The sequence below is a fragment of the Rhinatrema bivittatum genome, chromosome 4, assembly GCF_901001135.1.
Source record: "Rhinatrema bivittatum chromosome 4, aRhiBiv1.1, whole genome shotgun sequence".
NCBI classification, from domain to species: Eukaryota; Metazoa; Chordata; class Amphibia; order Gymnophiona; family Rhinatrematidae; genus Rhinatrema; species Rhinatrema bivittatum.
Genome location: NC_042618.1, coordinates 427,256,176 through 427,283,405, shown reverse-complemented (window position 1 = coordinate 427,283,405; position 27,230 = coordinate 427,256,176). Strand labels below are relative to the sequence as shown.

General features: G+C 46.4%; 1 protein-coding gene across 4 annotated transcripts in view; it reads left to right on the top strand.

The window, feature by feature from the left end:
• Positions 1 to 13,489, top strand: part of TATDN2 (TatD DNase domain containing 2) — a 57,531-nt gene extending 44,042 nt beyond the window's left edge. For all 4 annotated transcript variants that reach the window (XM_029601434.1, XM_029601433.1, XM_029601435.1 and 1 more), the window contains exons 6-7: positions 5,899 to 6,082; positions 13,357 to 13,489. In XM_029601434.1, the coding sequence (XP_029457294.1) occupies positions 5,899 to 5,929 (31 nt within the window). In that variant the 3' untranslated portion in view covers positions 5,930 to 6,082; positions 13,357 to 13,489. The remainder of the gene's footprint in view (positions 1 to 5,898; positions 6,083 to 13,356) is intronic.
• Positions 13,490 to 27,230: the final 13,741 nt, after the last annotated feature.

The following is a 27,230-nucleotide window of genomic DNA, read 5'->3' as shown; positions in this document are numbered from 1 at the left end:
GAGAGCTGCGCAGCCTGAACTAAATTCCCTCCTGTGCCAGCAGTGCGAACAGAACCAGGGAGAGCCAAATCAAGACCCTCCCACAGCCAGGAGCGGGATCTAGAACCACTGATGATGGCACACCGGATCTAACTATGTCCAACTCGGCGCCCCCAGAAGAAAGTTCCACCGGGGCTATCACTACAATCCCTCCTGGCATCAACATGGACCCAGGAACCTCTCCTGGATGGAATTTTTCAAAGGCTGCAACGTTTGTCTAGGCGGCAACCAACCCAGGCTGTCCACTTGCCTCAAACTCCGCCGGAAGCACAAGTCCTTCCAGCACCACCTGAGGCTCTCGAGACATGCCTCTCCTAACCAAGATCATCCCGGATGGGGATCCAGACACCTCAGAGGAGGAAATGGACTCCCTAGAGGAAGGGGAAATCCCCTCCAGGGATGGAGCCATACCGGGACCATGCTCAGATTCTTCTACAGAGATGAATTACCAGCCCTCATGTCCTAAACTATGAAAACACTGGGTCTTCCAGGCACGGACCCTACATTGGAACTGAAAAAGAATCCCATGTTGGTGTACCTCCGTAAAGCCTCATGCTGTTTTCCTATGTTGGAGCCAATCAAGGAACTGATTGACCTGGAATGGAATGCTCCAGAGGCCAGTTTTAAAGGGGGACGGGCACTAGAAGCCCTATACCCACTGGAACCCATGGCCAAGGAACTTCTACGCTTCCCTAAAGTGGATGCTATGATCTGTGGTGTCTCAAAACACACCACGATCCCTGTGGAGGGAGGAGTGGCACTGAAGGACGCCCAAGACAGGAAGCTGGAAGCCATCCTTAAGCTGTCCTTTGTTTCAGCAATGAATCTACAAATTGCCTCCTGCTGCGCCTTGGTGGCATGTTCCTGTTTGATCCTCTCCAGAGACGCTACCACGCCCGGAGAAGCGATGGAACCTGTGGTCTCCTATCTCACCCTTGCTACCGCGGATCTCGTGCGCACATCATCCAGGGGTGTCGCCACCGCAGTGGCAGCCAAAAGACAATTATGGTTCCAAAGTTGGTCGGCTGACACGACTTCCAAGGCGAACCTCACAAAAATGCCTAAACTAGAGAAGTTAGCCAACAAATGGGGCGAATCCCCAGTACCCCGATTACATGAAGACAGGAACAAAAGAATATATCAGCGCTCCTCCCACAGAAGAACCAAGGGTAGAGGATCACAGCATTTTAAACCTTACAGGAACACAGTCCCAAGCACCTCTTACTTCAGGAAGGTTTCAGTACTTTCGGAACAAGCACATTAAGAGAGGAGTAAGCTCAGGGGCAGGCTCCAGCCATGCCCCACAATGAGAAGATCCAGACCCATCCACAGGAAAAAGACATAGGGGGCAGACTTTACCCTCTTCTACCAAAGATGGGTCGAAGTAACATCGGACAAGTGGGTCCTAACTATCATTCGAGAGGGGTACGCCCTGGAATTCCAAAGCATCCCCCCCCAGACAAATTTATGAGATCACAGTGCCTCTCCCATTCCAAAGGACTGATAGTGGAAACCACACTAGTAAGACTACTCAGCCTGAAGGCAATAGCTTCAGTGCCCACGTCTCAACAAAATACTGGCCACTATTCCATCTATTTTATCGTTCCCAACAAAGAAGGAATATTCCGGCCCATCCTGGACCTCAAGGCCGTCAACCGCTACCTGAAGGTACCACACTTCCGCATGGAAACCCTACACTCTGTTATAATGGCAGTACAACCGGGAGAATTCGTAACCTCCCTGGACCTATCCAAAGCCTACCTTCACATCCCGGTCCATCAGGACCACCAGCACTTCCTGTGCTTTGCGATACTGGGCAAGCACTATCCTTCGGAACTAGTTACGGCTCCCAGAACTTCACCAAAATTATGGTGGTGTAGCAGCAGCACTGAGGAAAGGAGTTGTGGTACATCCTTACTTGGACGATTGGCTGATCAGAGCAAAGTCTCCGGAGGAGAGTCGCCATGCGACCACCAGAGTCAAAGAACTTACTACAAGAGCTCGAGTGGGTTGTGAACACAGCGAAGAGGCTGCCTACAGCCCTCCCCAGTCACTAGAATACCTAGGAGACTGGTTCGATACCAAGCTGGACAAGGTCTACCTTCCCCCTCAGAGGAGAAGGAACTGAGTGAATTGCAAAACATGTCGACCTCTGCTCGCCCCAAAGTATGGGATTATCTCCAAGTCCTCGACCCTAATGACATCAACTCTGGAAGTTGTTCCATGGGCAAGGGCCCCATATGCAACCACTACAATGCTCCCTATTGTCATGATGGAATCCAGTGTCCCAGAACTACTCAATTCGCCTCCAGCTACCGACAGAAGTTCAGCATCAGCTTCAATGGTGGCAACAGGAAGAACACCTAAAGCAGAGGCTTAAACCTAATCCGCACCGAAGTGGATCTTACCACGGATGCGAGTCTGCGAGGGTGGGGAGCCCACTGTCAGGAACTAACAGCCCAGGAACCAATGGAACAAAGAAGAGGCAGAATGGAACATAAACCTCCTGGAAACTCGCACAGTCAGACTAGCCTGGCCTGCGATTCAGCCACAGACTCTGAGGCGAGTCTCTGTCAGTCATGTCGGCCAACGCCACAACCGTGGCCTACATCGCCGCCAGGGAGGAACCAAGAGCCAGCAGGTGTCTCTGGAAATAGACCCTCTCATGGAGTGGGTAGAAGAACAAACTTGCAAGGGATTTCGGCCTCCCACATCGCGGGAAAAAGACATAACCTCTGCAGATTCTCAGCAAGAAAGCCTAGACCCGGGGGAATGGTCGCTGGCGGACACAGCCTTCCAGCTGATAGCGAATCGATGGGGTCCCCCCAGCCATGGACCTCCTAGGAACTCATCGCAATGCCCAAGTCCCCAGACTTTTCAGCCGCAGATGAGAACCACAGTCTCAAGGAATCGACGCTCTCGTCCAGAACTGGCCAGAGGAAGACATCCTGTGTGGCTTCCCACCCTGGCTGCTACTGGGCAGGGGTCATTCACAAGATAGAGCACCACAGGGGACTAGCCCCGGATTGGCCAAGAAGACCATGTTATGCGGACATGCGAAGACTATTGGCAGGGAATCCTCTGCGTCTACCGCCATTCAGGGACCTTCTTCAGTAGAGACCGATCTCCCACGAAGACCCAGCTCGATTCTCTTATGGCATGGCCCTTGAGAGGTCTAACCTAAAAGAGCGCGGCTACTCAAAAGCCGTGATTGACACTCTGCTCCGAGCACGCAAGTTCTCCACATCTGTCTTACATACGGATCTGGAGAGTATTTGAAGCCTGGTGTGAAGACTGCGCCCTCCTTCAGAGGAGAGCCAAGATTCCCACGATCCTAGAATTCCAACAGGACGGCATGCAGAAGGGGTTATCCCTCAACTCCCTCAAGGTTCAAGTCACAGCACTGGCCTGTTTCAGGTCTGAAGTGGATGGCATCAGACTATCAACTCATCCTGATGTCTTGCTTCCTGAAAGGAGTCAAACAACTCTGGCCACCACTAAAGTGGCCGGTGCCTCTATAGAACCTCAACCTAGTACTAGACTTCCTAGCAGGGGAGTCCTTCAGACCAACAAGCGGCCTGTCCCTATGCCTCTTGACCTTAAAGACAGCATTCTTGATCGCAATATGCTCAGCTCGGCGCATCTCCGAACTTCAAGCGTTATCCTTTCGAGAACCGTTCCTCAGGTTCACCCCAGGCACCAAACAGCTGTGTACGGTACCATCCTTTCTTCCGAAAGTGGTTTCCCAGTTCCATATGAACCAGACCATATCCTTACCATCTCCAGATGAACACAGGGATTCAAAGGCTCACACCTCCTTCGCCACCTGAATGTTGGCAGAATCCTAGTCAGATACCTCAAGAGATCGGAATCCTTGCGTAGAACTGATCACCTGTTCATTCTTCGCAGCGGGAAGGAAGAAGGGGAAGCGGCATCGCAGGCGACCATAGCCCGCTGAATCAAAGAAGTCATTAATGCTGCCTACATAGAGGCAAAAAAAAAAAATACCTCTACAGGTCAAGGCACATTCTACAAGGGCCCAGGCAGTCTCCTGGGCCAAAACCAGACTGCTTTTGCCAGCCGAGATCTGTCAGGCGGTGACACTGTCCTCCCTACACACCTTCTCCAGGTTCTACCGCCTGGATGTCCAGGCCAGGGAGGATACAGCCTTCACAAGGGCAGCACTAAGTGGGCAATGGGCAGCCTCCAACCCGGTAGGGGAGTAGCTTTTGTACATCCCATTGGTCCTGAGTCCATCTAGCTACACGCTAGGAAATGGAGGAATTACTTACCTGATAATTTCGTTTTCCTTAGTGTAGACAGATGGATTCAACATCCCGCCCAAGGCTGCTCCAGAAATAGAGAACCTCGGATATCAATCTCGAGACTGTACGGGGTAAGCCTCGGCCTACCTCTGTGTTAAGACACCCACAGTTACCTAGGTGTCTGCGTTTTTCAGCGCACTGGCGGTCTCCAGTGCCAAAAGATTTTTATATATATAATCAGTTGAACCAGTTCAAAGTTAATCAAGTATACTCAAGTGTAATCAAGTATCAAGCAACATATATCCACATTGGCTTTTCGAGGAGAATACTGAAGAGCTAAGCATGCTGCACGGGTATATGTAGGCTGATGTCAGCTTTGAAATCTGACTCAGTCTCCCATTTGCTATCAGGAGAGCACAATACCCATTGGTCCTGAGTCCGTCTGTCTACACTAAGGAAAACGAAATTATCAGGTAAGTAACTTTTCCATTATGCTCAGTCAACCAAGTTTTATAGGATCAGCAAACTTTCTGTAACTCTATTCAGTGTTCCAGTTCTCAATTGGAATAAAAAATTGAATGCATATATGTGGTAACAGTCATCCAGTTAAAAAAATTTTTATATTGGAAATTTGTTCTGCATTTGTCACTAAGGTTTCCATTTGCTGCTCATTTCTTTTACTTTTCATGCTTGCCCCCTCAGGTGTCTCATGGCGTGTCTCTCACCCATCTGTTTTCTTTTCCCTGCATCTACTGTGCTTAGTTTTCAGATGCTCATGTTCTCTCACTTCTGCTTCTCTCCCTCCTCTCTTCTATCCTTACCTGTGAGTAGCCTATTGCTCCTTTGGGCTGTTGCATGCCATTGGAAGATGTTCTCCAGCTGGAATCGTGAGACTTGTTATAGTCTCATGTAGGTGCATGCTCGCTTGCATTAAAGAGATCACACAACACCATTGACACCATGGCCCTGTCTAAAATAGCAGTGCATCATAACTTGTTGAGCTAAAATCAGAGGGACTGTAAGGGAAAGTAGCATCATTTTGTACTCTGCGTACTGATAGTCTTTCGTCAAACTTAATGTGTTTGACCATAGTTCTAGAAACAAATTCATGCGGAGAGTGATGTCTAGTTTGGATTTTAAGACCTTGAATTAATGATTTCTACACTGCATCTTTCCCTATTCAACATTGTGCTTTGGGGGGGGAGAGTTAAAAGGGATTATCATGTTAACCTGTGAAACAATGGCTCCTGACAAAGGGAATTTATGCTTCTTGGGGCTTGCAACTTTAAACGTTTGTTAGCTCTGCCATCTACTTTGTTTATCCTTTGAAGAAAAATAATTTTGGGAGGCATAAGGTGTAAAATGGAGGAGTAGGTTGTGTGGGGGATCTGATAATGCATGCCACTCTGCCTCATACTGCAGATTGAACTTGCATTATTTAAGCGTGAATGAATGATGGTATCTCTGCCTTTACTGAGTGTCTTTTTTTTACATTTTTATTGCTGTAGCATTACAAGGAATAAGGATTGTAAAATATGTAGATCTTGCAAAGATTGCTCTTTCTAAGTTAACATTTTCTGCTATTCCCCTTCAGGCATGCTTTACTGGTAGTTATAATGTCATAGAACCATTTTTGCTGGAGTTTCCAAACTTGGCTGTGGGCTTTACTGCCCTTCTTACCCTACCCATCTGCCTATGAAGCCAGGGAGGCTTTGAGAAAAATCCCACTGGAGCGTATCATTGTAGAAACGGATGCTCCCTATTTTCTGCCAAGGCAGGTAAGAATTGGTTTCTTTGGTTTGTACCTGGGTGTGATGTGGTGTAATCAAGGACCTTCATTTTCAGTTTTTATTCTTTCTTGAATTACTACAATAAGAACAAAAACTGGAGAAATCAGAAAAACAATAACTTGCCATTTTTTTCTTGTTGTAATCACTGATAAATTCAAAGCTAAAAACAAAGGTCTCTATTTGTAATGTTAGTTTTGGGATCACACCGTTCTGCTGGTGACTTGGTATGCCCATCCTGTTAAAATAAATAAGGAAAATAATATTTTCCTAGCATGTAGACAGATGGACTCAGGACCAGTGGGTTATGCTCTCCTGCCAGCAGATGGAGATGGAGCAAGCTGCCTGCCAGTATTCTCCATCTCCAACAGATAGTGGATGTGCATCTCTCTCTGAGGATTGCTTCAGGTTTTTTTTGGAAGGAGAAATTCAAATTAAGGAAAAGAGAGCCCCGCTCTCCAGTAGGGATACCAAAGGTCCATACCCCAGTTGAGAATTCCTCAGGTGATTTCTGCGGTTCCTCAGAGGTGTGCCTTGGTCCGGTAGCTGGGTTTCCCGGCGTGGACTTAGCTGCTCATTCAGCTGAAAGGCAGTGGTTGCAGGGAGGCCGAGCGCAGTGGTGACAGCAGATGCCCTCTTCCCCTGCAGCTGGAGACCATTTCTGTACTCACCTGAGCTCAGTGCTTAATGGCTAAGGTTTCAAATAAAAAAAAAAAAAAAGAGGGCAAAGCAGAGGGGTTTTAGGACTTCTCCGGTCTTCGTGCTCAGCATGTCATCCTGACATTCTTTCCCGCTCCCGTTTTGAGATCTGGGCAGCCTGGTGGGTTAGGCCCCACAGGCTTTTTGCTTGCATGCCACGTGGTTGGGTGCGGCAGCATTTTTGCATGCTCCTAAGCGTGCTTTGCTGCCCTCCACAGGCCATCGGTGAGCGCAGTGCATTGGCTCTGCGCATGTGTTGTGTGCTTGCTTTTGGGCGCTCCATTTGCACGCGTAAATTTTGAACTATCTCAAATGCCTTGGCTTGACACACGAGTTGTGCATGTGCTTTGCCACACATTTCTCCAGTGCTTAAATTTTGTGCACATACATTTTTGAGCTTGAGTCATTCAGACGCACGTTTACCGCCGCAATTGCGCTGGTAAACAAGAAGCCTAAGCGCTTTTTCTCTTTGTGTTGCCTGTCATATTAAGGCTTATCTGCCTGACCTGTCTTTCAGTATGTCAGTGCTGTTCGGGCGCTCAGGGAGAATTGTCGTCTTCGGATTTTGCTAAGCCTGGCTCCTCCCATTCTGATGATGGATTGGTTACAGCTTTGGCTGGAGGGATGCCAGACCTTGGTTCTCCCTTGACTGGCTCCTAGGCAGGAGAGGGCAGTTCTGTGGGCCCTGCTCCAATTCCTTCTGGGCTTGGTCTGGATCCATCTGCTTTTTCTTGGGTGGAATCTTTTCAAGGCTTACAAGCTTTCCTTCAGGCTCAATCTTCTGCTACACCTAATTCTTCCAGTCCTATGCTAAAGCACTGGGGCTCGTTTCAGCTCCCTGCAGATGGCACGGAGGATGAGGCAAATCTTGATTCCCTGGAAGATGGGGAAATTCCTCTTGGACTGGAATCATATTGAACTATGTTGCGGTTCTTTCATAGAGATGAATTGCCGGCCCTGATTTCTCAGATTTTGAAACAGCAGGGTGTTCCTGGTACGAATGCCATGTTGGAGCCGAAGAAGAATCCCATTTTGGTTTCCTTATGTAAAGCCTCTTGATGGATGCCATTTAGGAATTGTTTGATCTTGAATGGGATGCCCTGGAGGCAAATTTTAAAAGGGGTCGGTCATTGGGAGGCCTGTACCCCTTGGATTCAGCTGTGAGGGAACATTGTGTTTTCCCACAGTGGATGCACTGGTATGCGCCATAGAGGGAGGAGCAGCCTTGAAGGATGTGCATGATAGGAGGATTGAGGCTATCCTTTACCAAGCTTTTGAGGCAGTGGTGCTGACATTACAGATCATTTTCTGTTTTGCCCTCATGGCATAATCTTGTCTGCTTCTCTCTCAAGAGGTTGATGATTCTGGAGGGAATTCCAGAGCAGTTATGGAACCTGCTGCTGCCTTTTTAGCAGACGCAGGCTGTGATTCGGTCTGTACCTCAGCCAGAGGAGTGGCTTTGGTAATAGTGGCTGGGCATCAACTCTGGTTGCGAATTGGTCAGCTGACAAAGCCTCCAAAGCTAATCTTATCAAGATGCCTTTTAAAGGCTTGCTCTTGTTTGAGAGCAAGTTGGAAAGACTGGCCAGTAAGTGGGGCGAATCTCTGGTTCATCGGTTGCCGGAGGATAAGAAGCAATTGCAGCGCCCCTCTGGTATGAGGGGTCGTCTTCGGGGTTCCAAGTGGTTTCGTCCCTGCTGAGGGTCGACATTTCAGAGGACTCTGCTTTCGGTAGGTCTCAGTCCTTTTGTCCCAGACAGCCACAAGAGAGGAGCAGGCTCAGGTGGCAGATGTTCCTGAGCTTCCCAATGAAGGTTTTGCCGACCCACCTTCAGGAACAAGAGTTAGGGGGCTGCCTCTTTTTTTTATCAGAGGTAGGTCGAGATCACATTGAACCAATGGGTCCTGGAGGTGATAAAAGAAGATATGTGCTGGAATTTTTGCAGTATTCCTCGGGACTTGTTCATGGTGTCTCCTTTGCCACTCCCCCGCAGAAGAAGGAGGCAGTGGAGTTAGCACTTCAAAGGCACCTCAGGCTGAGGATTGTAGTTCCGTTGCCCACGTCTCAAAGTATGGGGCAATATTCTATTTATTTTGTTGTACCCAAGAAGGAAGGTTCCTTTCGTCCCATCCTGGATCTCAAGAGTCAACACTCATTTGAAGGTGCCTCATTTTCACATTGAAACCTTACGATCTGTGATAATGGTAGTGCAGTTGAGAATTTCTAACGTCCCTGGACCTGTCTGAGACCTACCTTCATATTCCCATCCGTTTGGGTCATCATTTTCTACATTTTGCGGTGTTGAGGCACCATTATCAGTTTCCGGTGCTGCCCTTTGATCTATCCACCGCCCTCAGAATACTTTTCCAAGGCTATGGTGGTGGTAGTGGCAACCTTGAAAGGGATCCTGGTGCATCCATACTTAGATGATTGGCTGATTCATAGTAACATAGTAATGACGGCAGAAAAAGACCAAAAAGGTCTAGTCTGCCCAGTAAGCTTCCCAAGGTAGTAACTGCTGCTCTGTGCAGGTTACCCCCATGTTTCTCTTAAGGGGTAATAACTGCCGCTCTGTGCCGGTTTAGCTTTTTTATTTATTCCCATCCTCTAGCCCTTTAGGGATCCACAGTGTTTATCCCATGCCCCTTTTGAAATCCTTCACGGTTTTGGTCTTCACTTCCTCCGGAAGGGCATTCCAGGCATTCACTACCCTCTCAGAGAAGAAATATTTCCTGACTTTGGTTCTAAGTCTTCCTCTCTGGAGTTTCAAATTGTAACCCCTAGTTCTACTAAATTGTTTCCAATGGAAAAGGTTTGATGACCATGGATCATTAAAACATTTCAAGTATCTGAAGGTCTGTATCATATCACCCCTGCTCCTCCTCTTCTTCAGGGTATTCATATTCAGGTTCTTCAACCTCTCCTCATAAGTCATTCGATAGAGACCATCCACCATTTTGGTCGCCCTTCTCTGAACTGCCTCCATCCTGTCTGTCTCCTTTGAGATACGGTCTCCAGAACTGAACACAGTACTCCAGGTGAGGCCTCACCAAGGACCTGTACAAGGGGATTATCACTTCCCATTTCTTACTAGATATTCCTCTCTATGCAGCCCAGCATTCTTCTGGCTTTGGCTATCGCCATGTCACACTGCTTCATCGACTTCAAGTCGTTAGACACTATCACCCCAAGGTCTCTCTCCTGCTCCGTGCACATCATCCCTTCACCCCCCCACGCGCATAGTTCTTTTGGATTACCACTCCCCAGATGTATGACACTGCATTTCTTGGCATTGAATCCCAGCTTGCCATATGTTCGACCATTCTTCCAGCTTCCTTAAATCCCATCTCATTCTCTGTACTCCTTCCGGGGTGTCCACTGTGTTATAGATCTTAGTATCATCTGCAAATAGACAAACTTTACCTTCTATCCCTTCCGCAATGTTGCTCATGAAGATGTTGAACAGAACTAGTCCCTACACTGATCCCTGCGGCAATCCGCTTAATACCATTCTCTCTTCGGAGTAGGTTCCATTTATCATCACACGTTGTCTTCTATCTGTTGATTCGAGCCAAATCTCAGGAAGAGAGCTGCCTGGTGGACACACAAGGTGATCTCCTTGTTGCAGGTGCTCAGTTGGGTGGTGAAACTGGCCAAGAGCAGTCTTCAGCCATCTCAGTTGATGGTGTCTCTGGGGGTTTGGTTTGACACGGACAGGACAAGGTTTTCCTGCTGGACGGTCGGATTCAGAAATTGATGTCTCAGGTGTGTCAGTTGGTGAACACTATACATCAGACAATGTGGTCCTAACTACGGGTGCTCAGCTTGATGGTGGCAAACCTGGAAGTGGTGCCGTGGAAGAGGGTCATATGCACCCTCTTTAGCGCTCCCTACTGTTTGGAACCCACAGTCTAAGGATTATTCGGTTCGGCTCCACTTGCCGATGGATGTTTGCTCTCACCTCCAGTGGTGGTTTCAGAAGGCTCATCTGAGGAGTTTTCTTGTCCTCTCCGACCTGGTTGGTATTCATAACAGATTCGAGTCTCCAGAGTTGGGGAGCTCACTGTCAGGAGCTGATGGCCCAAGGGCATTGGAATGCCAAAGAGTCCCTCTGGAATATCAATCACCTGGAAGCCTGGGTGGTCCGGTTGGCATGCATTGCAGTTCAGCCATAGGCTTCAGGGTCAAGCGGTCTGCCTGATTTCAGACAACGCGACAACAATGGCCTACATCAATCGCCAGGGACAAATCAAAAGCCAGCAAGTGTCGCAGGAAATAGACCTACTTATGGAATGGGTGGAAGGAACCTACAGATAATCTCTGCCTCTAACATTGCAGGAAAAAAACAATCGGGCCGATTTACAGTAAAGCGCGGCCATGGTTACCCTGTTTTAACCCACTTTGGACGCACGTTTTGGATGCGTAAGGCGTACCCGCGATTCAGTATTGGCTTTTATGCGTCCTTACCGCTTGCCGAAAAGGACGCATATCCGTTTTCCGCCTGCTGCATGTATATGATATGTAATGATCGGATTAGCTATTCTCTCCGATACAGTAATGTGCGCCCAAATTATCGCCTTTTTAACCAGCTTATTACTGCGTCTTTAACCTGAATATTTACCACCTACCCTGTCCCTGGCGTTAGTGTGGTGTTCAGTCAGCTTCGTACCAGACAGGGCCATGGACAACGTGTATTTATTTATTTTATTTATTTATTTTTATTTTTTTCTATACCGAAATTCCTGTATTAGATACAAATCAGTCCGGTTTACAAAGAACTTGAACTCCGCCCGGGTCTATACGTATACAGTATATACGTGTATATACTGTCTCTGATCTTTTTCATTCGGTTGGACGTCCGGCCAGGCGCTCAAGGCAGCGTCCATGGATGTTGGAAGGCAGCGTTCCTGGTGGCCTCCGAACAAGGACGTACGGATGCTCAGGGCAGCAGCCCCGGTGTCCATGAGGGGTCTGTAAAAAAAGAACCATCCACTTACCTGGTGGAATGACATTTCAAATGACAGGTATGGCGCCAGCGCACCCTGGATTCTCTCCGCTCTGTACAGTAAAATGCATTGTAAATGCCTACAACTTCATAGGCACGCTTTGGACACTCATTTGCTGCCGCTTGGATTTGCATCTAATTTGAATACTGAATCAAGCAGCTTGTGAACCAAATTGTGCGTGCAGCAAACGAGCGGGCGCCCGGCACTGCCGCACTGTTTCTTACGCATCGGTACTGTATCGGCCTGAATGTAAGAACGGACTTTCTCAGCAGGGAGAGTCTGGACCCAGGAGAATGGGTGTTTGTTTCAGCTGATTGTGGATCGCTGGGGCCTTCCGTTCCTAGACCTGCTGGCAACGTCTCTGTGTGAAGGTTCTTCAGTCACAGGAGAGATCAGTGGTCCCTGGGTATAGATGCTTTTGTATGGGTCTGGCCAGAAGACAGGATGCTTATGGCTTTCCTCCATGGCCCTTGCTAGGCAGAATAAATTGCCAAATCTAAGGCCACAGGGGACTAGTACTTCTGGTAGCGCTGAACTAACCCAGGCTTTTGGCAGGCTGGGATCATTGCAGGGGTATGTATACTGTGACATCAGCTTGCTCAGTCTCCATCTGATGGCAGGGGAGCATAACCCACTGGTCCTGAGTCCATCTGTCTACACTAAGGAAAATTAAATTTATCAAATAAGTAATTTTTCCAGTAGGTAAATAGTGGCAGTTAAAGGATCAAATGGTCCATCCAGCAAGATATTTACTGTGATTGCTGTTATAATTAAATCCTAGAACATATCACTGGAGCAAATTATTGTAGAAACAGATGCTTTCCATTTTCCACCTGGGCAGGTAAGGATTAGTTTCTTTGGTTGGTACCTGGATTAGATTGTTTGTTGCTTTTTACTGGTGCATGTCTGCTCTTGCACATTATCATGGATGGTGCCTGCAGAAGGAGGAAGGGCCTTGCTGGCTCTTTCAGAAGCTGTAACCTGAGCAGAAATGTTATTCCTACAGACTTTTTTACTTCAAGGTGTGTACCCCAAAGGCTGCCCTGAAACCACACCAGTGGTCCAAAGCAAAGTGTAGGATTCACATCTTTACCTCTCTTAAAACTGCCAGATGAAGTACCAGACGTTGAGAATTGAGGGGCTTTGATGATGAGGATGGTTATCTGTTAGGAACTAGATTAGTATCTTTGACTGGGCTACTGACCAACCTTAAAATGGTAGTGACCTTTACTATTGCCATAGGATGCATTTAAGCTACTGACCTAAAATCAAAAGGCCTAAGTTCAGTGACCTTTCCTATGATCTGATTTGTCATTTCTAAATTTAGCTTCCCTGCAGTGCTGTTGGTGTCAGTTCCAATTTGCAGGTTGCAGACACGTGTGTCTTTTTTTTCAATGTTGTGGTACCCCTTTTTAATTGAATTTGCTCTTAAAACACTGAGTTAGTCTTCAGGCCTTTCTGTGAAGTAGTATATTTTGGAGGGGGGGGGGGGGGTAGGTTGGCTGTGGGGGACAAGGCAATGCATAGAACAAGTAAAGGCGCACTCTCTTCTTTTCTAGGTTCCCAAAAGCCTATGTCTGTACTCTCATCCTGGTCTGGCACTTCACACGGTCGAAGAAATTGCAAGACTGAAAGGACTGCCGATGTCTTCTGTCCTGGCTGTGCTGCGAGAGAACACCAGCCAACTCTATATCTTTAGCCCTTCTCTTAATGGAAGTACATTTGTTTCTTTTTTTTGAAAAAGACAACTTTTTTTCCTTTCATTGTTTAGATGATTGCATATCCTGAGCCGGAAAACCTCTCCACAGATTCCATTCTCCTTTTTTTTTTTTTTTTTTTTTGGAAGGAAACAGACCGTGCTTGGTCTCCCATTCCAGCAGACGGCATTTGTAGCAGAACGTGTTTTGATTCTGGATCCTTCGATGACCACCACCTGTTCATGGCCAGCCCAACATGTGATCCAAGCACAGAATCTGTTTTCCTGTTTGTTCCTCATGGGAGGAAAAACAAAGTGCTTGTATAGCTAACTGTGACAAAAGGTGAAATGTCTGTTTCCCAAGAATACTTTTAACAAAATGTCTGTGTCCATGAAATGCCTGTCTGATGAGCTCCTGGATTCCTTTAGTTTCACTTCCAGTATTGCCTTTATATTTGTGTTTGTTTTTTTAACCGTTTGAGGAAAAGAGTCCTAATTTCACTTCTGTTTTTATAGTAATCTGCTTCTCCTTGGACTTCTTCTGTTCGTGTAATTTGGTAAACAAACCAGAAGGCTTTTAAGAAGTTTGGTTTTTCTAAGTGATAAGCAGATGAATATTGTAAACTTTTTAATAGATTAAACAATTTTGTTTTATGAACTGCAACTTTTTTATTTAACCTGGAGACGTAAAAACGGATGTACACACACACACAGGCTGAAAAAGTGGGGTGGTGGAATCCTGAGGCCCGCGCCTCACCCCTGTGGAATACTGAGGATGAAACAGAGTTCCAATACTGAAGGCGGGACATCCTCTGCTAGGGATAAATGTGGACCAGATTTTGCAAACTCGTTGAGTCAGTTTCTTTTTAAACTAGATATTTAGATTTATTTTTATTTTATTATTTTTGTGGTGGGTGGAGGAGGGGTGTCTCAATCAGGTTCTCAGCAGGTTCTGTCCCTTGGACCTGCTCTCCCAGTTTGCTCCTTGATTAAGTTAGGGACCTCCATGTTGATTAAACTTGGCCCTTGGGGATAGGTTCACATAATAACTTAGCTTGACAAGCCTGACAGACATGGATTATTCTGGCCTTTAGGAGCGCCAGATCACATGCTTGCTTAGGCGTTAGATGAGGTTCCCACATAGCTGCACATGGGGATTGGAGTAGGTAGTAAACCCCTCCAGGAGGGAAAAGACCATATAGTGTTTTTGTGAGACTAAGTTTCAAGCTTTGAAAGCTGGATCCTTTTGCTTGTGCTTTTATGGAAGATTGAATGGTGAAGACCAGTGCATTATTGCTGGGATCTCTGACTATAAACTATATTGAGAGATGTGCATAAAACATTGGTCAAGCTGAACAGGTGCACTTGTGGGTCAAAGCCTCTAAATGACTTCACAGTTGTTGGATTAGGTCATAAGACCAGTGCCAATTTCTGAATTAACTCGTGAGCCATATAGCGGTCGCTTTCTATGGGATTATTCCAACATCCATACTTGGGGTGAAGAGGAAAATAACACATGTACATGTGCTTTGTTGCTCCCATTCAGCCATCTGCACAAATAGGCACAGATGCATACCACGCATCTAACATTCCAGTGGGAACACTGAGAGGAGAGGATCACCTTCTGGTGGCTGAAAGGAATCAGTAAGTTTTTGCTTGGGACATTGTCTTTTTTAAAAGTATTGGGGCAAAGTTAACTATTTGGGAATATTATTTTGTGTGTTTGTGCTTTTAATAGAAAGGCAGTGAATAAACAAGTTAGACTGTTTGTATTTTTAAATGGTCAATAAGGTAGCTAGTAAGCAGTAGGTAGTGTGTTTATTTTTAAAAGTCTGCAGAACTGAGTGTTTGTATTTAATACAAACTGAGTGTTTGTATTGAAGAAAAAAAAAACCACAAAAACCCCCACAAAAAGTAGCCAGAAGCTAGAAATAGCTAGGAGCAGTATATACCTAAGTAAAAAGGTTGAATAGTTCAGCTGAGTTACTGAACCTTGGAAAGGTGTTGAGGTAGTGTGATTGGGTTTGAATAGGTACAACATTTGTTAATCAAGAGAGCAGTGAGTCACTCTGGCTGACTAACTGAAGTTAGACTGTTTGGATTTCCCAACCCACCCCTAGCTCATCCCTTAATTTATAGGCAGGTGCCACTTTCACAAAAAAAAAAAATCAACAAAAACTTTATTGAGAATTCGATCAGACCCCAGTAGGCCACTACCAGACACATAGTGAATTCACTAATACATTTAAAGGACATTAGACATATTCCTACTCCCATAGCAACCTAAAACTTAACTAGGAACTGATCAAAATTGAGATGAAGGCAGCAGTCCAGCAGCAAGAGGGGGGCTTCCCAGTCTTTTGCATAGAGTGTCACATGTATGATTTGTTTACCCACCGGTGAGAAGTTGTACATGTGCATGCGATACAAAGAGCTCCTGGCTCTCAGAGAACGAGTCCTATCTCTGGAGGCTAGAGTGGCAGACCTGGAGGAGCTGAGGCAGACAGAGAGGTATATAGATGAGACCTTCAGGGACATAGTAGTAAAGTCCCAACTTCAGACTGGCAGCCCTGGTGCTGCCTTGGAGGAAGAAGGTCTCATGATGGGAGAGCATCAACCAGGTGCAGCAGGAAAGGATCCTGTAGCAAGGACCTGCTCTCCAGGTGATGCATTGTCCTTTCGCACTGAGGATGTCTCCCCAAGGCCTACTGCCTAGGAGGGAAGGGTTAGATCGGCCGTCATAGTTGGTGATTCGATTATTAGGAATGTAGATAGCTGGGTGGCTGGTGGGCATGAGGATCGCCTGGTAACATGCCTACCTGGTGCGAAGGTGGCGGACCTCACGCGTCACCTAAATAGGATTTTAGACAGTGCTGGGGAGGAGCCGGCTGTTGTGGTACATTTGGGCACCAACGACATAGGAAAATGTGGGAGGGAGGTTCTGGAAGCCAAATTTAGGCTCTTAGGTAGAAAGCTTAAATCCAGAACCTCCAGGGTAGCATTCTCTGAAATGCTCCCTGTTCCACGCGCAGCTCACCAGAGGCAGGCAGAGCTCCGGAGTCTCAATGCGTGGATGAGACGATGGTGCAAGGAAGAGGGATTCAGTTTTGTTAGGAACTGGGGAACCTTTTGGGGAAGGGGGAGTCTCTTCCGAAGGGGTGGGCTCCACCTTAACCAGGATGGAACCAGACTGCTGGCGCTAACCTTTAAAAAGGAGAGAGCAGCTTTTTTCTTTCAGAAGGTTTTTATTGAGATGAGGTACAGAAATTACATATCCAAAAAGTCAAGATACAGAACACAAACCAAACGCTAGATACGCCATTGCAAATGGATAGCATAAAACATGAACAACCTCATAAATGGTTACAGAAATGAAACATGTGTTAGAACCTATCCCCCCCCCCCCCCCCCCCCCCCCCCCCCGTCAGCTGGTAAGTCAAGAAAAAGAGACACACTGTTACACTGAGGATACAACAAAAGAGACCCACAAACATGGGAAAAAATAAAGAAAAACGAAAAACAAGGATAAGCAAAGCGGTTCTGCCGAATGTCATCAATACAGGCAACTAATCAGAGTACACATATCATAAGAGTAAGAATGCTCTTGGTTCCTTCCCCTTAGAAGACCGGGAAGCCGACAGTCAAATGAAACAGGAATCACCATTCTAGGATCACTAATTTGGGGTTCTACAAGCACAGGGACTATAGCACCAAATCCAAGGTGGGTACAACTTGATTAATAGCAGTTAATGGACTTCTCCTCTATGAACTTATCGAAACTTTTTTTAAACCCAGCTACACTAACTGCACTAACCACATCCTCTGGCAACAAATTCCAGAGCTTAACTGTGCGTTGAGTGAAAAAGAATTTTCTCCTATTAGTTTTAAATGTGCTACTTGCTGACTTCATGAAGTGCCCCCTAGTCCTATTATCCGAAAGAGTAAATAACTGATTCACATTTACCCATTTATTATTTATTTATTTTATTTAACATGTTTTGTATACTGTCATTCGGTTTCGCCATCAGAACGGTTTACAGTACCAATTACATCAGAACGCCATCAGAATGGTTTACATTCTAGACCTCTCATGATTTTGAAGACTTCTATCACATCCCCCCTCAGCTGTCTCTTCTCCAAGCTGATCAGCCCTAACCTCTTTAGCCTTTCCTCATAGGGGAGCTGTTCCATCTCTTTTATCGTTTTGGTCGCCCTTCTCTGTACCTTCTCCATCGCAACTATATCTTTCTTGAGATGCGGCGACCAGAATTGTACACAGAATTAAAGATGCAGTCTCACCATGGAGCGATATAGAAACATTATGACATTTTCCGTTTTATTAACATTCCCTTCCTAATAATTCCTAACATTCTGTTTGCTTTTTTGACTGTTGCAGCACACTGAGCTGATGATTTCAATGTATTATCCACTATGACACCTAGATCTTTTCCCTGGGTGGTAGCTCCTAATATAGAACTTAACATGGTGGAACTACAGCATGTATTATTTTTCCCTATATGCATCACCTTGCACTTATCCACATTAAATTTCATCTACCCTTTGGATGCCCAATCTTTCAGTCTCACAAGGTCCTCCTGCAATTTATCACAATCCACATGTGATTTAACTTCTCTGAATAATTTTGTATCATCTGCAAATTTGGTTACTTCACTCGTCATATTCCTTTCCAGATCATTTATAAATATATTGAAAAGCACCAGTCCAAGTACAGATCCCTGAGGCACTCTACTGTTTACCCTTTTCCACTGAGAAAATTGACCATTTAATCCTACTCTCTGTTTCCTGTCTTTTAACCAGTTTGTAATCCATGAAAGGACACCACCTCCTATCCCATGGCTTTTTAGTTTCCTTAGAAGCCTCTCATGATGACTTTGTCAAATGCCTTCTGAAAATCCAAATACACTACATCAATTGGCTCACCTTTATCCACATGTTTATTAACCCCTTCAAAAAAAGAAGCAGATTTGTTAGGCAAGACTTCCCTTGGGTAAATCCATGCTGACTGTGTTCCATGGTATCTGAAATAGCATTTTTTTGAATTAAATGTTATGATTCTCCAGTTTTTTCTGTCCTTTATTTCCTGGCTACTCTAGCCCCCAAGTTCATTCTCCCTGTTATTTGTACCTGCGCTTCGGCCTTCCTGTTATATGGTTATGTTCAGTTAATCCCTAAGTTTGATGTAAACCGGCCTGATATGAAGCTTGTCATGAAGTTCGGTATAGAAAAATGTTAAATAAATAAATAAGTATACAGAAATCCGTCGTCACTGGTCACTATATGTGAATGGGGGAAGAATGCGATGATTATCCTTGGGACGCAAGCCAGTCGTGATAGGGAGCCCATGTTTTTGTAAAAGCCCCCAAGCGGTCATGATGCACAGCTGTGAGCCTAGCCAATTGGTAGTATTTATGTAACCTAGCTTGCACCTGGGCAAGACTAGGTACAGCTCTCTGCTTCCAGTGTAATGCAATTTCTGTGCGAGCCGCAATAAAAACCTGTTGGGCAATTCTCTGTTTGTCATTATTAAGATCTGCAATATACAAGGATAGTAGGGTATACCAGGGGGTAGCCTGGATTTCCGCACCCAGAACAGCGGAGACCCAAGCTACAACATTTAGCCAAAACGGGGCTACGAGAGTGCAGCTCCACCATATGTGATTAGTAAGTGCCAGTCTCTCCACAGCCTCGCCAACACAACTCGGAAAAGGCCGAGTGGAAACGGTGCAAGCGTACAGGAGTATAATGCCAGCGATACAGCATTTTATAGCAATTTTCCTGAATACCTGCCGAAATAGAGCACTTGTGCGCATTGGTGAAGATATCATCCCATTCTTCCTCCGAGAGGGACCGTTGAAAGTCAGAGTCCCACGCTTTCTGCTGCAGAAAGGGGCTAAGCCGCCTTCCATTTAATAACGCATAAGTTTTAGATATCACCCCTCGCATATGATGAGCATTCATACAATAAGATTCAAAAAGAGAGCCCTCCAATTTAAGAGTGCCCAAGCGGAGCAGCCGATGAAGGGCATGATATATCTGTGCATATAAAAAGAAATCAATGGTAAGGGGCTCATAAAGGCGGCCTAAATCCTCCCTGGACAAAATAGCCCCCTGTACCTGCACCTGTTCTATACGGATAAGGCCTGCCCTGCGCCACTCACGAGTCCCCTGCGAGTGAGCCATACGGGGCATTAAGGAATTGGTGAAAAGGTGTGTCAGTAGCATAAAATCCGCTGTCCCAACTAATCTATGCTTCCATTGCGCCCACACCTGAACCGTAGTCCTCAATGCGGTAGGAAAATACAAAAAGGGATCCCAGGTGCTTCGAGGCTGCCAGGGTAACGCGGATAATGGCATATCTCCGACCAGGGATTGTTCCAGGAGAATCCACTGAGGTACCTCCTGCGTTCTATGGAGAGCTACCAGGGCTCTTAACTGTGCCGCGGTGTAATACCAACTAAGGTTGGGAACACTTAACCCGCCCCTGTCCTTTGGTAAGTATAGAGTAGCGCGCGCTACTCGCGGTGGGCGCTTGCGCCAAATAAACCCAAAAATAATGCGTTGCCAGAGGTTGAGGACCGCCGACTTGATATATAGGGATGGTGGTGAAAAAGTAGAGAAAACGGGGCAAGACATTCATTTTAATAATGGCAATTCGCCCCAGCCACGAATGGGTATGTCGACTCCACTTATCTAAGTCTGTCTTTAAGGTCTTAACAAGCGGGGTATAATTTAAGTGAAATAATTGGTCAGACCTATGCCCGATACGCACTCCCAAGTATTTTATCGCACCCTTAGCCCACTTAAAAGGAAACTGGCCCTGCAACCGCCGCACTTCATCCTCGGGTAGAGTGAGATTAAGAATCTCAGATTTATCATAATTGACCTTGAGTCCAGATACCTTGGTGAACTGCACCAGTTCCTGCATAACCCCGGAGAGGGATTGGGACGGGTCAGTAAGAGTAAACATCACGTCATCCGCAAATAACGAAATTTTGAAATGATGTTCACCCGCACGGACTCCAGTAACTGCAGCGGAACTCCTAACTCTAGTGGTAAAAGGCTCTAAAAACAGCGCAAAAAGTAAAGGGGAAAGCGGACACCCCTGTCTGGTACCCCGGCATATATCAAAAGGGGCCCCATATGTTCCATTGACTTTAACCCGGGCCTGCGGATGGTCATAAAGTTTGGCAATCCACTTAATAAAATTGCTACCAAAGCCCATTCGAGAAAGGGTATGGAATAAAAAGGGCCAGTGGACTAGATCAAACGCCTTTTCGGCATCCAAGGAGAGGAGAACAGCAGGAACTTTAGAGTTAGAAACATAGTCAACAAGGTCAACAATGCGCCTGACATCAGCCGCTAAGCGGCCAGGTACAAATCCGACCTGATCGGAGTGAACAAGTTTAGTCAAGACTCCATTGAGTCGAGCAGCTAAAATCCGGGCAAGTAATTTCAGATCAATATTGATCAAAGAAATAGGTCGATAGGACCCCCATTGTGTGCTGTCCCGCCCCGGCTTGGCTATAACCGAGATGCCAGCGGTGTTACTATCTTGAGCGATATGTCCCTCAGTACGTAGGAAATTGAACATGTCCGTGAGTGGCTCAACAAGGACCGTAGCCAAATTGCGATAGTACGAGCCCGTAAACCCATCAAGGCCTGGGGCCTTGCCAGGCTTCAAGCCCTTGATTGCCTCTAACACTTCATGCGGTTCTATAGGCCGGTCCAGAGAGTCCCGTTGGGCTTGAGTTAGGGCAGACAGAGACACAGAGTTCAGGTACGAGGTAATATCGTCCTCCAAGATACCCGGGGCCCCCGAATAGAGCTGAGCATAAAACTCCGTGAAGCAGTCACGAATTTCTGCAGAGGTTGTGACAATAGAGCCCTGGGTGTTGCAAATCTTTGCTACAAAGGTTTGGGCCCTGGCAGCTTTAAGCTTCTGAGCTAAATATCGTCCGGCTTTATTACCCCCTTCAAAAAATTGCTGCTTCAACATAAGCAAGTGGTGACTAATGGCCGTATCCTCAAGAGCCCTCAAAACATCCTTAGCTCTGAGTATTTTATTATAGGTGGAGTTAGAGCCATCAATGATATGCAGTTGAGTGAGTGTAGCAATCTCGGACTGAAGACGAGAGCGTTCTTTCTCCCGCTCCCTATTACAGTGAACAGCCCTAGCAATAAACCACCCCCGAAGCACAGCCTTAGAACAATCCCACACTGTGGTAGGACGTGAAGCGTCCTTGGTATTGTTGCTAAAATACTCCCTAAGATGATCAGCAGTACGAGCGAGGAAGTCCTTATCCTTTAACAAGCTGTCATTTAGACGCCAAGGTTTAAACCCTCTATCCCGGTCACCCTGGCGTGCAGCTAGCCATACCGGCCCATGATCGGACTATGTAATGGGTTCTATACCAGCCCCTGAGACAGCATTCTGCAAGTGGGACGATATAAATAAATACTCAATACGGGAGTATGTACCGTGCGGAGAGGAGTAGAAGGTGTATGACCGAGAGCGAGGGAATCGTTGTCTCCATATATCCACCAAACTCCAGCGCTCTAGGAAGGAACTCCACTCCTTCCGCATCCCAGGAGGGGCTACCGTCTGAGCAGTACTGTCCACGGACGGGTCATATATAGCATTGAAGTCCCCACCTAACACCAGATCGCCCTCGCCATAAGATAAGAGCAACTGGTCTATGTCGTGGAGAAAGGTGACTTGGGAAGTATTCGGAAAATAGACATTCAGTAGGGTAATGACGCTAGATCCCATTCTCAATTTGAGAAGTAAATATCGGCCGCGGGTGTCAAGATATTTATCCAGAACCTCATGAGTTAAGGAATTAGAGACAAGGACTCCCACGCCGGCATAGCGGGACGATTTGGTACTGGCCGCCCAGTAAGACTGAGCATAGGACGGGAAAATCAGAAGTTTTTCATGGTGCTTGCGCACATGAGTTTCCTGTATAAAGCCAATAGTGGCCCCCAGACTCTGCAGTTCCCTCTTTAGTAAGAGACGCTTACGGGGTGTGTTGAGGCCCTTTACATTGAGAGAAACAATTTTATGCGCCATGATCTAGGGCAATATAGAACAGACTCTCTGTACTCTGACAGAACCCAGGATATATAAAGGTGAAAACCACTCGCCCGCCTGTAAAGAGAAATGATTACCAGAAATGTCCTCAGTGGAAAAAGAAAAAAAACCAGCTGACCTCCCCATTAGTCCAATCGTGTGCCACCCTGGCTCGGTGGGAAACACACTCCCAACGGGGTGCACTCATCAGAATGCTAGCAGACCCCCCCCCCCCCCCCCCCACAAGCTCAACATGAACTCAACCATCAAAAAGAGTGCAGCAAAACCCAGCAAGTCATTCATAAATAGTGTGATTATGAGCAATACTGTAAATAACAGCTAATAAATGCTTGTCCGTAAGGCACAAATTCTCCCAGCAACAGTGCCAGAACCGCACCAGTGGCGCGTAGAGGAGAATACAGGCAACAGCCTAAATCAGGATTCCGGAGGGCTCCTCAACCCATATCCACAGAGGCGGAAACAGTATCAGATATCTGGCGCCGGAGTCTCCTACCGCCCTTGGCAGCGTGCTGCCACCGTGGGGCGGTATCCATTTTAGCTGGTGGCGCTGTCGATTTTGGAGCCTGAAAGGTGATATCCAGGTGTGCTTGCTTGAAGGCCTCCACCGCTTCCGTCACTGATTTGATCCGATACGTGGTGCCCTGCACTTGGAATTGTAATCCAAAAGGAAATGTCCATCTGTAGCGGATAGAAGAAGAGCGTAGACTAGCAGTGACTTCACGGAGATCGTATCGCCGCTTAAGTGTTGCTGGGGCCAGATCCTGGTAGATGGAAATGGCATGATTATTCCACTTAACTTCCTTTAAATTGCGAGCGGCCTCAGAGACCTGATTTTTCTGGAGGAAGCTATGGAAGCAGAGGACAATGTCTCTAGGGCGCTGGTCACTTCTGGGCCCCAAAGCCCGGTGCGCCCTCTCCAAGCGGATCTCCGGCTGCGCTGGTGAGTTAGGCGGACCCGCATTCGCGAGGGAAAGAACATGCGCACAAATCTGTTGCGCAGTGAGAGTAGCATCCTCATACTCCCCCGTGTCCAGTACGCCCCTAATCCGTATGTTGCATCGTCTGCTACGGTTCTCAAGATCTTCAAGTTTATCCTGAAGAGCCCCAAGTTCACTGTGGAATGTTAGCTGCTGGGAGTTTAGGGCATTAAGAGCCTCTCCATGGCCTTCCACCCTGATATCAATGTCATCCACCCTGTGGCCCAGAGCAGCAATATCTTCCTTGATATCAGCCACAGCCGCCATTATATCTGCTTTGTCCCTTTTCATGTCTGCACGGAGTGTGATAAACCAGTCCCTAATTTCATCTCGGGAGAGTTGTGCCGGCACTGGTGGTGATTCTGCGCTTACCCCCGAGTCAGCCCCCGTTTCCGCCGCCGCATGATCAGACTCCATTTCGGGTGCTGCGCGGCCGCCATCTTCCAGGCCCAAGGGGAGAACTGCCTTCTCAAACGAAAACTGCCGCAAATCGGCGGTTTTTCGTTTCGCCGCCATCTCCGGTTGTGCCTGGCTGCTAACAAGCGCTGCGGGTAAAGAATTTAGCCGAAAAAGCTGGCGTAATCAGCGTTTGCCAGGGTTTGTTTGCTTGTGGGGAGCGGAGCTCTGCGTTCAGGCGACTGCTCTCATCCGATGCGCAACAGCGCCCCCCGGAGAGAGCAGCTTTTAAACTAGAACAAAGGGGAAAGCCAACAGTCGCTCAGCAGCGCATGGTTCGGAGAGAGGTATCTTCAAAGGATACTAATGATGCATTAGAATTAGGGCATCCCGACAGTGAGGTTCCAATAATTAGAAAAGTAGTCCAAGTGCCTGTAACTAAAAACTCACCTGAGCTAAAAAAAAATCTAATTTATCCCTATCAATTAAAAAGCTGAATGAAAATACAAACAAAAAACAAACTTTAAAATGTTTGTATGCTAATGCCAGAAGTCTAAGATTAAGATGGGAGAATTAGAATGTATAGCAGTGAATGATCTATAACTTTTGGTGCTAAACGGCCCTTTTTTTTTTTTTTTTTTGTGGGTATAGTCGGTCTAACGAATACTATATACTGATAACTACTTTCCCTTCTTGACAAAACTTAGTACGCTAGAGATCTTGACCGTCATAATAGGCATCATTGTGTTATGCTTCTCAGCAATTTTTTCACTCTGCCTTATTTATAATCATAGATCAGTGTTATCACCTCAAATAATTTTTTATATTTTTGTCTTCATCACCCGTGATATTAAAATATACATTAACTCCTGAACTCATGTTATACGTCCATGATCTATGAGAACTTTGACTTATCTTATATTGCCAGTGTTGTCAACATCTAACAGTGATACACAAAATTGTTCAGAGTAGTTAAATCACAAGCAGATTGTGATAAATTGCAGGAAGACCTTGTGAGACTGGAAAATTGGGCATCCAAATGGCAGGTGAAATTTAATGTGGATAAGTGCAAGGTGATGCATATAGGGAAAAATAACCCATGCTATAATTACACAATGTTGGGTTCCATATTAGGTGCTACAACCCAAGAAAGAGATCTAGGCGTCATAGTGGATAACACATTGGAATCATCGGTTCAGTGTGCTGCGGCAGTCAAAAAAGCAAACAGAATGTTGGGAATTATTAAAAAGGGAATGGTGAATAAAACGGAAAATGTCATAATGCCTCTGTATCACTCCACGGTGAGACCGCACATTGAATACTGTGTACAATTCTGGTCGCCGCATCTCAAAAAAGATATAATTGCGATGGAGAAGGTACAGAGAAGGGCTACCAAAATGATAAGGGGAATGGAACAGCTCCCCTATGAGGAAAGACTAAAGAGGTTAGGACTTTTCAGCTTGGAGAAGAGACGGCTGAGGGGGATATGATAGAGATGTTCAAAATCATGAGAGGTCTAGAACGGGTAGATGTGAATCGGTTATTTACTCTTTCAGATAATAGAAAAACTAGGGGGCACGCCATGAAGTTAGCATGGGGCACATTTAAAACTAATCGGAGAAAGTTCTTTTTTTACTCAACGCACAATTAAACTCTGGAATTTGTTGCCAGAGGGTGTGGTTAGTGCAGTTAGTGTAGCTGTGTTTAAAAAAGGATTGGATAAGTTCTTGGAGGAGAAGTCCATTACCTGCTATTAAGTTCACTTAGGGGTAGATTTTAAAAGCCCTGCGAGCGCCGGCGCACCTATTTTGCATAGGCCGCTGGCGCGTGTAAAGCCCCAGGACGGGTGTAAGTCCCGGGGCTTCGTAAAAGGGGCGGGAGGGGCATGTCTGGGGGTGTGTCCGAAGACCGGGGGCGTGCCCGGGGTCAGGGGCGGTCCCAAGTCTCCCGGCACTGCGGCCTGTGCCGGGGGCTGACGAGGCGGCGCGCACAAGTTACGCCTGCTTCAAGCAGGCATAACTTGTACAACAAAGGTAGGGTGGGGGATTTAGGTAGGGCTGGGGGGTAGGTTAGATAGGGAAAGGTGGGGGGATGCGGAAGGAAAGTTCCCTCCGAGGCCGCTCCGATTTCGGAGCGGCCTCAGAGGGAACGGAGGCAGGCTGTGCGGCTCGGCGTGTGCAGGCTGCCAATTTTGCGCAGCCTTGCGCACGCCGAACCCGGATTTTAAAAGATACGTGCGTATCTTTTAAAATCTGGCTTACTTTTGTTCGCGCGCGTGGATTTTTTTAAGATCTACCCCTTAGAGAATAGCCACTGCCATTAGCAACGGTAACATGGAATAGACTTAGTTTTTGGGTACTTGCCAGGTTCTTATGGCCTGGATTGGCCACTGTTGGAAACAGGATGCTGGGCTTGATGGACCCTTGGTCTGACCCAGTATGACACATTCTTATGTTCTTAACATGTTCTTTACTCTTGCTCTTTTTCAAAGGGGGATTATTTCCATTGGAGAATTGGTGCAATGTACCTGGGCTAAAGTAGACCCCATGCTTTGCACACAACACAGGATGTTGAAAATTGGCTGGGGCCTGCAGGATCTGTTTTTTGTCTTTTTGTACTTGAGTGGCACTTGGCAGGATGGGTGCATCTGGAGTACTGTGAAGCCTGTAGTGAAGATCATCTGGCCTTGTTGGATTTAGGAATTGCCACTGCTTATCCCTGGGAGTAAGCAACAAGGATCTGGATCTACTCTTTGGGATTAGCTGGATACTTGTGACCTGGTTTGGCCATGGGCAGAGACAGGGAGAGTGTGGATGGATGATCAGTTGGGACAGAAGTTCTGTAGACATTGCAGGATCAATCTTTGGAGGATGTCATGGGATAGGAAGCGATGTCCTTTTGTGGATTCCAAGCTGGTTAAAAGACAGGAAACAGAATAGGATTAAATGGTCAGTTTTCACAGTGGAAAAGGGTAAACAATGGAGTGCCTCAGGGATCTGTACTTGGACCAGTGCTTTTTAATATATTTATAAATGATCTGGAAAGGGATATGACTGAGGTGATCAAATCTTTGGATGACACAAAATTATGTGGAGTAGTTAAATCTCAAGCAGATTGTGATAAATTATAGGAGGACCTTGTAAGACTGGAAGATTGGGCTTCCAAATGGCAGATGAAATTTAATATGGAGAAATGCAAAGTGATGCATATAGGGAAAAATAACCAATGCTATAGTTACACAATGTTAGGTTC